We start from the raw sequence: 13,554 nt of genomic DNA, 5'->3' as shown, positions 1-13,554 counted from the left end.
AAGTAACAACCAATCGCTCGCTGTCTTCTGGCGTATTGAGGTGTATCGGTCAGAATAATATTCAACTAAGAGATTTGATACGTTTGAGTGACGTTGTGAACAATGTCAGTCCAAATGTATGACATAATATGTAAAATTAATTAAGCTTTTTGCAGACACATTTGACTACAAGATAAGCTTCTTTTCCTGAACCATGAAATTGTAATTCAGCGTCAACATTTTCACCTTTTTTACATTTACCATGTTTACGTTTACCCGTTCAGTAAATAATCTAAAAGGTCAAGATCCCAAAGATTTGGGTTCGGACGTTGGTCCACATAACAATCCAAGACTATATAGTGCAGAGAAGCATTCATCTATATTTATATATTCAAAGATGTATTGATTATTGTTTACTGAACGTCCAGTGGCAAAATTTACATACTGTGGGCTCTCTTGTTATGGTACTCTGCCTTTCTTGTGTTATGAACTACTCCAGACTAACCAAGCCTTCAATTCATTTACCATGTTTAGTAATTTTATAGTTTTAACTTAGTGTGAACAATTGTTCTACTGTGGTAAACAGTTGAACATTAACATACACGAAGATCCCAATGGTGCAACATACTTTTGTATGTATTTACCAAACCAGAAGCTTAGTTTTTGTCCATCAAAGTCTGCATTTTGGGTGTTTGGTTTTTTTTTTTTGGTTTAGATTGTTTTTAAAACCAGGATGTAAGATTTATCTTTTGAATTGTTTTACATTTGTGTGCTGATTTTTTTTTAAAAGCTTTATACTACATGTACAAGGGAAGGTATGTGATTTTGCTCATTGTCGAAGTCCAACAGTTTGTTCTATCTATATCCTTCATTTTTTTCAAACAAAATAGTGTTGTAAGAAAATTGTGCTAATAAAGAATATGTAATCAGACAAGAAACAAATATTTTGTTTTGTGTATTTTATTAGAAACTCCAAAAATCTATGTGAAATAGACATGGCTGTTCCTTTTATAACATTTCTAGTAACAATAACATCAACACAAGTATAAATTAATATTGTATGAATATTATAATACAAAACCAATAAACAGTCACTCCTGTGTGATGACGGACAGTTCATTTAAGTCACATTTACTAATCAATTTCACACATGAAATATAATCTTCATGGAAGAATGGTCAGCAATGAAAAAAACTCATTTTTGACAAACACACACAAAAAATTATATTTCAATCTTTCATAAAATAAATACACTTAGATCTTTGTTTTCTGAACTTCATAGTTGGGAATTCTTTTTAAGCATTTGATCAAATTCATTAAGTTACGCTTGCATCATGAAAACATGACGACCCTGTCTTAATTTCAAATTTTGTTTCTGTTATAAAGCACATGTATACAAATTGATTGTGATTAGAAAATGGCAACTGGAATAAATAAAAACTTTTAAAGTTCGTAAACACACACACACACTTCTAAACAAACAATCATCACTACACATACAATGAATACAAGCACACTTAAATGTATATTAATCACTCTGGATTGAGCATACACAATGAAAAACATATAAACAATGTGAATTGGATGGACTTTGGATGAATGATTACAAATGGCACCATTCACACATGAAATCTTTAAAAAAAAAAAAAATACACTTTCATAATACATACTTCTTTGAAACTTCTATTGCTTTAAAATTACACTTGGTCCAACTTGACTGTAAAATAAATCACTCAAATTTTTATCCTCTCATTCTCAATTTTTCTACTTGTTCTAACCAGCAATCTACTGTATCAACACTCATTGACCAAATTGTGCAGCTTATCACAGTAAATTCAGACCAAGTGTAATAAAAAACAACCATGTATTAAAGTGCAGAGCTGTGCTCAGCATACCAGCATTGCACAATCAAAAACTTTTGCTATTAAAATCATTTATAAAGTTTTTTCCTAGATTATAAAGCTGCCATTAAAACATGGACAGAATGTCAGTTAACAACCATTCAAAGTTCGTTCTTAATAATCGTTTCTACCCGTAGCTGTCTTTTTTCGACAGAGATCGTCTTTATATTTCAATAAAAGTCACTCCAAATAAATAAACAAAAATAAACACTGGCGCTTGAAATTCAACTGAATGCTTTACGACAATATTGTTCTAGAGAAAGAACTCTTCTTCTTCTCCATTAAATACTACGCTCGGAACAGTTTGATCACTATGTTTGTGATCCAAGATTGTCATAAAACCAGGTGACTGTTTCCCATTGATCCATGGATGCTGGAGAGCATCTCCGGCCGTCAGTCTGTCTTCTGGGTCTCGACGTAACAGACTTTTAATAAGACATTTAGCCTTCACCGACAACATTGGAGGAATACTGTACTGGCCTTTACGGATTTTACTAAATAGTGTACTCGGATCAGAATCGTGAAATGGGTAACGTCCGACTAGCATCGTGTAGAGCATGACTCCCAAACTCCAGATATCAGCTGCTCGACCTGAGTATGTTTCGTTAGAATGAAGAATTTCTGGACTAACGTATGCAGGACATCCATGTTTGTCTGCCAAACGGTCATTGGTTTCATCTTCTAACACCCGTGCGTCTTCTAACCCATCAAGTCTCAATTGAGTCCTGGAAATAAAAAAAAATAAACTGTTCAAATATGGTTGCAAAATTTTTAAAGGAAGTTTCTATGCACATCTTCATGATATTAAAGCACAACTCTGCAGAAATGGCATTTATAAATGTATGCTATAGTATATATGCAAGGTAATTAACTTATAATTTTCTCTAAAATACAGAAAGAACTGCTAATTCTGGATGATTTAATGCAAGTGATGCATTACATAAAATAGGTCAAACGTTGTTATTCATTGCAAAAAATACAATAATACAGGAAACTCCCAATGAGTCACATGATTAAATATACAATACAAATTCCAATATGTTAATTTCAATGTCATAAATTTTGAAATTCCATTTTCAAGGTTTAAAAAAAATGATATTTTTACATTAATTTATGACACTGACAGTTGACCTTTCGTAAGAACAACTAAACCATTGAAGTACATTTAGTACAATTGATAAAATTTGGATGACCAAATCAGATTGAATCAAATTAATCATAAAATTTCGATAATAAAACATGCATTTTTCAATGCTTAGCTTTACAATTTCAAATTACATTTTAAAAATTCTGTCTATATTCAATTAACATGATTTAGGCCACAAAGATATACATACTACTCTTATTTATAGAATACATAACATAATTAATGTTCATAAAAATAGATTTGTATATGTACATGGTTAACCAAATCCTCCCCATTAAAAATGTCCTATCCCAGCAAAATTTTATGACCTGATAATGGTCAGTGAAATGTACTTGTACATGTAATATACAAATTAATTTCACCTCTAAAGTAAACTAAATAGATAAACTTGTGGAGACCTGCCAAATTAGACATATAAACACCAACCCTAATATCTGACATTCAAGGAAATATACATGCCTATATATTATACATGTTAATTTCATGTTTATTTCTGTGTGTACATGTTTAAACCTTTACATTTCCTGTTTACAACTGACAAGTGGCAATGGCCATTTAATTTGTTTACAACAATGTACATGTGTATTCACTAATGTAAACAAAATTTATTCATCATATTTCTTGCCTGAATTGTTGTTAAAGGAAATGGGTTTAAACTTTGGGTGTGTCTAATACATAAATACAGATTTAATAGTAAAGGCCTTTCTTTTTATTATCCTGTGTTTAAATGATTGGGTGGAGCTGCAAAATCGTGTTGTACATAATCTCATCTGATATATTGTTACACCTACTTTATATTACATTAAATATGTTGTAGTAGGTAAAACGTCAATAAGGTACTGTGCTGGTAGGTTTGATAATAAAAATAATGTTGATATGTAGGATATACTTAATTACATTAAAACAATCTATACCAAAAATAAATGTTATCAGACAGAAACATTTCTATTTGTAAATCTACCTACACTTCCCCATAACCTATTTGATAAAAAGTATCATTGATTTTGCAAATCTAACAACCGCCATTGATCTGTTTGGAGTAGATTTCAATAAATAGCCTGCAATCAGGAAGTTACTGAACTATTTTATAATTCAGTTTATAGTTTTTCTTTTTGTACGATTTCTATTTCAAGCATTCAGTATGTCAGATTTTCTTGGTGAATAAAGGTTCAGTATCCATTAGACAAGGGCAGGGGTATACATTTGATTGTCTTGACCAAGCAAAAGTAAACCAAAAATCGTCATGTTCAAAAATAAACTTACCGTTCAGGATTTTTGAAGACAAACTTTCTTAGTTTGAGATCTCGTAGCACTATTCCATTACTGTGACAATATTCCACAGCGGAAACAATTTGTTCAAACAATCTATGAGCTTCCTCCTCCTTCAGCCGTTTTCTCTGGCGGACGTAGGAATGAAGATCACCATAATGTTTTTCAAATATAACATATGCTTTGGTTTCTCCAAGAATAATCTCAGAAATGCTGCTAAGATTCTCATGGCAATCCACTTGCCAATATGCTGCCAAGATTTCTCTGTATCGAGTTATTGGGAACACCTAAAAGAGAAAAGGAACAAAGTTTTTAATTTATGCATAAATATAAAATGCATGTATGTACAATGTATGCTGTAAACAAAGCCCAAGAACTCTCAATTCAGTGCTACACATGCATTGTTCATGTATGTATACTGAACAATTGAAATGCTTTGAATTTTCAATAATCATTTTTAATTTTATTTAAAGCTTTCTATCAGCTGATTTATACTTATTTTTATACATGATGTTTTGTGTAAATAACATATGATGTATGAAATGATCATTTATTGTACATGTACACTTCATAAAATGCTCATACATGTGTATTTTTTCATTACAGGTACATGTGTACATACATCTTAATCTATCACATGATAAACAACATGCAATAATGAATTGCATCATAAAACAGACTTAAACAGTACATGTAGGTGCAGCATGCATGTAAAAGCTGTTTTGCAGAGGAAACAAAGGCAATAAATTGTGATCATTCATAAATAAACATAAACTTATACTTCTTTAATATTAAATCAAAGTTTAATAAACCGCCTCCAATATTTAGTGAAGGCAGAAATCAATATTTAGGTCTGCACTAAAAATCTAATACATTTTTGACAAGATGAAGCCTGGTAAAAGGAAATTAAATTGAATTTATCAGTAAATGATTGCCTGGCAGGGAAATATTTCACGATTTTCTGACTGGATAACTGTGTATTGATTGTATGAATCAGCTGCTGAACTAACATTCCTATGGTTTATTTTTAGCTTGTTGATGAGGAATGCAACAAGCCCTAGCTATCATGGCTATAGCTAGTAAACAAGAGAAATCAATGAACAGAGAAAGTCAATGCCCTCCACTCCAGAACTCATGGTGTCATCTAATACAAGATTTGTCATAGCAAAAATTCTTTGTTTGATCAAGAAGATTGTACAAAAGTGACGTTTATTAATTGGACCATTAATAATTTTTTTAAAGTATTTATTTGTGCTATGTAGTCAGTAATACATGTCTTACATGCAGAGTATAGTGTAAGGTTAAGAAAAATATATTGTTAACACAGAAATAGTTCTGCCTTTCAAGTCTGAGCCAAAGGGACTGTATTTGAAACAGGAACCATATCCAAAATCATGATAGATAACCGCTATTAAACTTCCTTCTATACACACATATATATAACATGTATATTGTAATAGCTTGAAATCAGGATGTGTATTTACCTTGTTTAAATACACAACATTATAATGGTTGTATTCACTTCCTTTTCAAATGATATAACAAGCATTTCCTTTTGTACATCCTACTCGTGCATAAATGATTTTTACAACATTTGAATAATGCCCTTTGTTCTGTCATTGCACAATTTGTCAACAGCATTGACGAATACTTTTGTTGTTGAAAACTTTAAAATGCAGCAATTTTTGTTAACTATGGAGCAATATCTATAAATGTAGATATGTTTTTTTTATTGCTTAAGCAACAGGACTGAATGTAAAAAATTTTCTTTAAAGTATCATCATAGTACAATCAGTGGAAAATGTTGACGAAATGTCTTCTTTATTGTTATAGCAACAGAACTGTATGGATATTTTTCTTTAAAATATCATCATTCAAGATACATAGACTTCTTTGTATTCTCCTTTGTTGACGACTGTTACAACATGTTATTTTTTCAGCAGGAAGTTTGACCTATATGACCTCTGCATGATATCCCCATCATCCCATTAATTCAGAACAAAGGTCAGCTGTCTGGAGATTTATTTTAGGATAATGATGACATTGCATGTTCTACTAATTATCCATTCATGACAATCTAATATTTCTTATATAATAAATCAATCATTGAGTGTGCCAATCATAAATGTTGGTAATGTGTCATAATTTGGTAGTTATATCTAGAAAGTGTTAATACGTTATCATTATCTTATAGCATTTTCATCAGCTTTATATTTAAATACAAAGACTTCTGATTTTTGTATTATGAAATTTTTCCAAAAATTGAGACATGAAAGAACTTTTTTTAATACCTGATATGAGATCTATAAATAAATATACATATGTATCTCTATTTGAAAAAGCGAAAAATCAGTGTCTATTCTTTTTTTTCTTCTTTATTTAAAAATTCCTTTGTACTAAAATTTCTAAATCCAATTGATTTCCTTTGAAGTTACTAAATGAAAGCAATTACCTGAGAATTGCCACCTCATTGTTCTATAACACTTTCTTTGTTCAGGCATGACTCACCAGGTGAAACACCTTTGTTCAGACAGGTGTGTTTCATGTTTTATCATATATTCAATAATTATCAAAGTTGAAACCTCATGTTTTTCAAGAAATATATAAATATATAAATGAATTTCAAATTCAACTTCCATATTCTGTAATACCCCTTTGTGTATATTTGAAACTTGGAAATTTGTGTATTGGGGAAATTCCTAAAATTTTCATTCATGGGGAGACAACTCTATCAAATCTTTTAATGTTACCTACATTTTAGTCATTTATACAACTGTGCAGTAAATAAATTGTGAGTAAAATTTGTGTATATGATGTACATGTACATTTATTTAGTAGCATAAACAGTAACACCAATAAACAAATCAAACTTTTATATTTACCTTGCAGATATATTCTTCATTATTCTGCCAATTCACAGCTTTGTATGCATCCCCTTCAATCTGTCCCAATAAAAGGTATCTTCCAATCTTGGAAACATTCTGAGGAGAGTATTTCTCTGGAAACTTTGGCTGAGGTGACGAAGGTTGTAAATCTGGACTGAGATTTCCAGGAACTAAGTTAAATGAAATGTCAAAATGATCTGTTTTCTTCCTTGGCCCATGACTCGGAATTTGAAGTCTGGGCCTGGAACGTGTAACGCTCATTAATATAATAAACTAATTAGTTTGTCGTCGAGATGATTATTCTCTCAACTTTGATATGGAATCGGAATGTTTCCTTTGTCCAGTGTTTGTAGTTTCACTTTCCTTTTCCCTCCAGAAATGAAACAAAGAACAATGCAAATCAAATATTCGCACAAATAAATGAGATCAAGTTTCACGTTTAGTTTCAACTAATTGTTTTAAATAAATATAACAAAACAGATTAATATCACAGTTTTGCTTACTGGCAGTGTATAAAAACAAAATCGTTTTTGTCTCGACTTCAACGAAGTTCAAAACAAAACGCTAATTTCCTCGTGTGCACCTTCACACAAAACCGCGCTAAAAAGTCAACGATTTTCCACGTGTTTCCAACAGTTCCGAATAGGAGAGTGTGCTCGTCAATATCAGAATTTGGAATAATGTTGCAAAGTTTTTGAAATTCACTTAATGCGTGTTTCAGCTTATGATGAAATGCGTATATCCAAATATTACCTAACGATCAGTCATTCACCGGGTTCCTTCTGCGTTGTAAATGAAATGGTCAACAAAAAATCCACAAAAGTATCTTGATTGTATTAGTTGTAGTCCTAAGTGTAAGCACACTCTCTGGAAACTCTCGGGAGGGGCACGATGTACCAACCCTCCCCTTTCAAAGACCTGTACTTACTTCCATTGCGTTCGCCATTGTACTGATTTTATTAGCAACGTGTAGTATAACCGTCTTATAACCAAGTGCACCTGCGAATTCTTCCGCCTTGTTTTGCGACGAACACTATTTCAAATTTAGAAATCGTATGTGAAATACAAAAGGATGAAAAAATATTTGAATTCTGTATTTGATATCAAATAACTGTTAATTTTACAAAACGCACTTGTATTTGGATGCGCACTGAGCTACTACGTTCCAGAACTATATTGTACGCGGCAGTCTGTCTTCATTTCATTGATGAAATTCTTCCGTTCGGATTATCTCGCAATTTTTCCACAGGACAACACACGTTTGCAAATCACGCTAAATGATTGGTTGACCGGTGTCTATTTTAAGCAAAAACAATGGGATATCCCTATGACTTAACACCATATATGGCAAATGTTGATTGATTATTCGTTCATAAACAGTGACGTATCGAAGACACGTCATCAAAATAGTAATTTTATAGGTTAAGATTTTCTTTGTTTACTATAAAGTAAAATCCTGGTTTCGTTATGATGCAATCATTTGATCTGAAAGAAAAAAAATGATGCAAGCATATTTCAGGTGTTATATATTTAAATTATACTAAAAAACATAGTTCACTACTGTTGTAGTTTCAAAAGAGACATACAATCTTAAAACCGAGCTCGAGAAACCGAGGCAAACTTATCATGAAACTCGTAACAGATTAGAAATAAAAAAGAGTGCGTCACATAATATATTATATCATATAATGTCATATGTATTGTTTGTTTCGAAGAAACGCACAGTGTCGGCCAGGAAGGGGATATGTGTATATAACTCGTAGTTGATCATGTATTATTGAAATAAAACTTTGACATATTCTTCTATATGTATATAATAATATGATGCAAACTTTGAAAGAAAACAAAACTTCTTCAGAAAAATTGTGTAAGATGCTTGATCATGTTGATCACGATAATACTTTTATTTTTTTTAATTATTCATAATTTAGATTTAATAATATTATATAGACATTGTAAGTTATTGTTTTGTTTCCTAGCAATTTTGATATAAATCTTGGCTCTTATTTTTTCCAAAAAATATATGAATCGGGGAACTGAATTAGAGCGAAACATTTTTAAAAACGAAAACATTGCTTTACTGATGCAACTTTTTGTAATTTACAGTTAGTAGATGACGCAATATTTTTTGTTGCATTGAATACATTATATGCTGTTATGGGTTGTACTTTTTTTGGTTGTTGATTTTTGTCAGATGACGCAATTTGATTGGTGTTATAAAACGAGTATTCCAGTCAAAAAACGGTTCTAACATCGTAAATGTACGATCATAATAATTACTCAGTTATATTTTGAAGGCGAGTCCAGGGACTCGTCATTTTTAGCCATGATGAGTCCAACAGCAAGAAGAATATATTTTTCTGCAATATAATGTGTAATATTTTAGTCTATTTCCTAACAGAGCAATGAAATGACATTAAATTCAGATCACTTTTAAAATTTTGCTATAAAATGATGATATTTGTGTTCAGTTTTTACAAAATATTTCAATCTTGATGCATCTGTGGACAGTTTTGAAAAATGGTGAGTCCAGACATATTTTGATGAGTCCAGGACTCGTGGACTCGCCTTAGTGAGAACCCTGAGTAAAATGATTATTGCCATGAAATTTTGAACAAACATAAAAGGATAAGGTACACGACTGATAAGTATAAATAAACTGCAAATTCACAGTTTAATTACAGTAAAGAGCAGAGTCCCCTATCCACGGACTTTTAATGTTGGACCCCAATTTGTTTTCTTGTAATGGTGTCGATGGCTTGAACATAAAAATCACTAAGTTTTTCTACATCAGATAAATCGTTTCTTATTATATATAATATTTGCATTTTATATATAATTAACCCGTCAGGAAATACAGTACTTTGTTTGCAATTCATTTATTTATTTATATCTTATATGATAACGTTTTTTGTTTGTTTTTTTTTTGGTTTTTTTTTAAAGTAAACCATTTTGTTGCATTTAAAGCATGCTTATTATTTGAAATATTCTTTCAAATCAAAATCTGAATAACAAAAAGAGTATGTATTTATGGCAACAAACATATTCGCACTGCATGTAAAAAAATAATACAAAATTAGTGATTTTCGTGCATATGTACACGTGTCATTGTTTTTGATGGAGGAAACATCACAATAGAAGAGAAAAGGGTAAATAATATCTCAGTTACATAAAAATATTGAATGGATTTTTTAAAAATATTTTTTCTCATGCAAAATGAAGATTTGAGGCTATACGTGTTAGTCACATTTGTAAATTGACTTGTGTTTTTAATTGAGTTACACGTAACTGACTGACAAGCGTGACACGTCAATATTAGTAGTAACTGAATCATTGACAGCCTTGACATGAAAAATAAGGTAAATTTCAGACCTTCGGCAAAATTTTTAAAAAAGTAGTACCTCAAGAACTAAATAATGTATTATAATAGGCCATGCAATGGGTTGAATCAATTTTGAATATTTGTATACATGTATATTTAAAAACATTTTTTTTTTAGAATTATGCAACATATTGCCCGGTCAAAACTGTATTAAAAAAGGGGGAAGGGTTTTCCGAGATTATTTATTAATTATCATCTGTTGCCGCGCATATTTTTTCCGTTGCTTTGTCACGCGAATAGTTTTTTTCAGTTTTGTACACATTTATTTCCTGGATTCTATGTGCACATATATCTGCATACCGTTATGTACAAGTTATTTATTTTCAGTACTTAAACGAGGACAGGTTATTTCATTTTCAGAATCCTTCCCCTAAAAAAAATTATCAAATGGTCACCCCTTACTGCAAACTGCAGTATTATAATTTATTTTTATTATCCGGTTATTGTGTGCATGTTTATTGTCATCTTTTTGTTGACCACTGCAAATAATAATTGAAATCTATTTTAAAATCAGCTGAAATTTATTTTCAGACATGAAAATAATTGATATAATCAAATATGTAAATTATTATTGATTGTTACTTTTTATTAATTTTTTGTCGGTAAGCCCGAGGGAAAACCCGTTACAAAACAATGTTTGATAATATCTTGTTATGAAATTGGTAGTTTGTAAACAATAAATACAAGTTAATAACATGTAATTACTGATTATTATGACACCTGTGATATCACAAGAATTCAAATTAATTCCCTTTGATTTTTTTTAATAACGGAAATGAAGCAGTTTGGAATAAACTTACCGCTTTCAAATTTATAGCTTAATTTGCGGTATCATTCATGTGTTTTGCTAAATGTTGAAATGCCGTTCCGTTGCCTTTTTAGTTTTCAACTTCTATTTCATTTGAGCTGTCTCATTGACAGTCATATCATGCACATCTTTTATTTCGTATTTTATAATTAACCAGTAATGCATTGAAATCCAGGGGCAGATCCAGCCGTTTTCAAAGGGAAAAGGGGGGGGGGGGTTCAAACCATATGTCCCCATTCAAGTGCATTGGTTTAAACCCCCGCCCCCTTGTGGATCGCTGAAATTTCGCATAAATATGGAAAAGATCATGTTCACTGTTTCGTTGTTCTTATGCCGTCTTGTGTAGCAAATTCGTATACAAATATGAAACAAGATAAACCGTTTTCTGGCTCTACCACCAAGAAATTTAAACAAATTCCGATCAATTTAGTATACATGTGACACATGTGTAACAAAATAACTTTTTTATATATACGGGACATGTATTTGCTAGCCCCCCCTTCCCCTAAATCGCACCACCTTAGTGTTCTATTTTAGCCTATTTCTCTACTAATTTAAGACCGGATCCTATAATTTAGTGCATTTCTGTAGTTATATTATTTTGAGAGAGGCAAGGTTTATTGCAGAAATCAGGCTTGTTTATTTTTCAGTATCGTTCTCGTTTTGCATTGCCAATTTATCTCAAGCTTACAATAATGAATTGGGTTTACTCATTGTCCAATTGTATAAATTCCCGTCATTTGGTCACGGGTCCCATGCAGTTGATAAGAGTCTCATTAGAATTGACATAAATTTCATACTGGTCTCAGATTTTTTCCCTATACATACCTCATACATGTATATTAGGGAAAAAAAGGGGGGGTGGAATTCCGAGACAAGTGCCTGTGAAGATTCACCGTGTTTCTATAGCAATAACAATGATGCATGTGATTATAGTATTCTTTTCTGCTTTCGTGACTTTAATAAGCCATATATTTTTTTTATATTTTAGCAGAGAGACAGAGGTAGAAGAAGAAAAAGATGGAGTGTGCGTCATTCACAAGTTTTATTTATACATGTTATATTTGATGCACTATATGCATTTAAAAAAATGTGTTAGTGGTGTTCAAGACCAAATAACAAAAAAAATAAAGTTTGACATGTCAGGAACACATTTAATTTGAAGATATATTTTCATATTTTATAAGAAATCAATAAGAATCAAAACCCCAGTTACTATATATGTCATGAAAGAAATTATACGAAGATACAATTCAGTCCTACCTGGTATCATTGCCTTGGATGTTATAAACACATCTATGCAAATTTACCAATAATTATCTCCGTACATACTACTACATTGACATTTCGTCATGTAAATAACCTGATAGAAAACACGTACTTGTTTTAGCAGAACCTTGTCACGTAAAACATTTTCCTCGTTAAAAATAAATGGACATTCGATTTTTATAAAATGTTTTAAGTGAGAAAAACAGTTAAACTGTGATAACAAAATGGAAGTCATGTATAGGTATTCAACAGTTAAAAGTTAAGTTGAGACAGAGGTCAATGTCCGCTTTGGCTCATCCTACATGAGATTACAGTAATACGCAGCATGAAAAATACCATTGAATGAATAAAATTGAAAATGGAAATGGGGAATGTGTTAAAGACCATGGAACAGACAACAGCAGAAGGTCACCAACAGGTCTTCAATGGAAATTTTCATGAAAGGCTTTTGACCCGCTACTTTGAAAGATAGAGGCGGATCCAGTTCCACCCCTGTTGAAAATTTGCGCTTTTTCATTTTCTGTGTTTGACTGACCTTTTTGGACTGAATTATGTTCCTGACCTTGATCCAGCTGCCTTTTTTTCTTTAAATTCACAAATATAGTTAGAGAAGAGGAAAACGCGTCGATCTGCGCAATGGTAGGCGATGTTGTCGTAGCTGTGGAACCGTATAGCTCTTTAGGTCCTTATACTATTTTTTTATTATTTGCGGAAAACATATCATTAGGACCCGAGTAGATTTTCTAGGCACTTTATATATACATATACATGTACCCCCCAACCCATGTATGTATATCTGGGGCGAATGATGCGAATCCAGCCAGTTTCAAAAGGAGGGTTCCCAACCAAGGATAAATGGAGGGTTCCAACCATATATTTCCATTTAAATGCATTGATCGTTAAAAAAGGGGAGG

General features: G+C 31.6%; 1 protein-coding gene across 1 annotated transcript; it reads right to left on the bottom strand.

The window, feature by feature from the left end:
* Positions 1 to 923: 923 nt before the first annotated feature.
* On the bottom strand, positions 924 to 12,906 carry LOC139499587 (tribbles homolog 2-like). Its single transcript, XM_071288339.1, has 4 exons — positions 12,635 to 12,906; positions 7,179 to 8,666; positions 4,291 to 4,583; positions 924 to 2,605 (listed from the first exon to the last, which is right to left on the bottom strand). Exons 2-4 carry the CDS (start codon positions 7,440 to 7,442, stop codon positions 2,134 to 2,136), a joined length of 1,029 nt encoding a protein of 342 aa, XP_071144440.1. The 5' UTR covers positions 7,443 to 8,666; positions 12,635 to 12,906; the 3' UTR covers positions 924 to 2,133.
* Between the last annotated feature and the right edge of the window lie 648 nt (positions 12,907 to 13,554).

Source organism: Mytilus edulis, chromosome 12 (genome assembly GCF_963676685.1).
Source record: "Mytilus edulis chromosome 12, xbMytEdul2.2, whole genome shotgun sequence".
NCBI lineage: Eukaryota > Metazoa > Mollusca > Bivalvia > Mytilida > Mytilidae > Mytilus > Mytilus edulis.
The sequence above is the reverse complement of the archived record's forward strand: the minus strand, read 5'-3'. Positions and strand labels throughout refer to the sequence as shown.

Excerpts from the sequence above, each read along its gene's own strand:
- LOC139499587 (XM_071288339.1), bottom strand. The coding sequence starts at position 7,442 with ATGAGCGTTACACGTTCCAGGCCCAGACTTCAAATTCCGAGTCATGGG. Across the intron at positions 4,584-7,178 it reads ATGAAGAATATATCTGCAAG|GTGTTCCCAATAACTCGATA; the intron begins GTAAATATAAAA and ends TTTCTCTTTTAG. Across the intron at positions 2,606-4,290 it reads GTCTTCAAAAATCCTGAACG|GACTCAATTGAGACTTGATG; the intron begins GTAAGTTTATTT and ends TTTTATTTCCAG.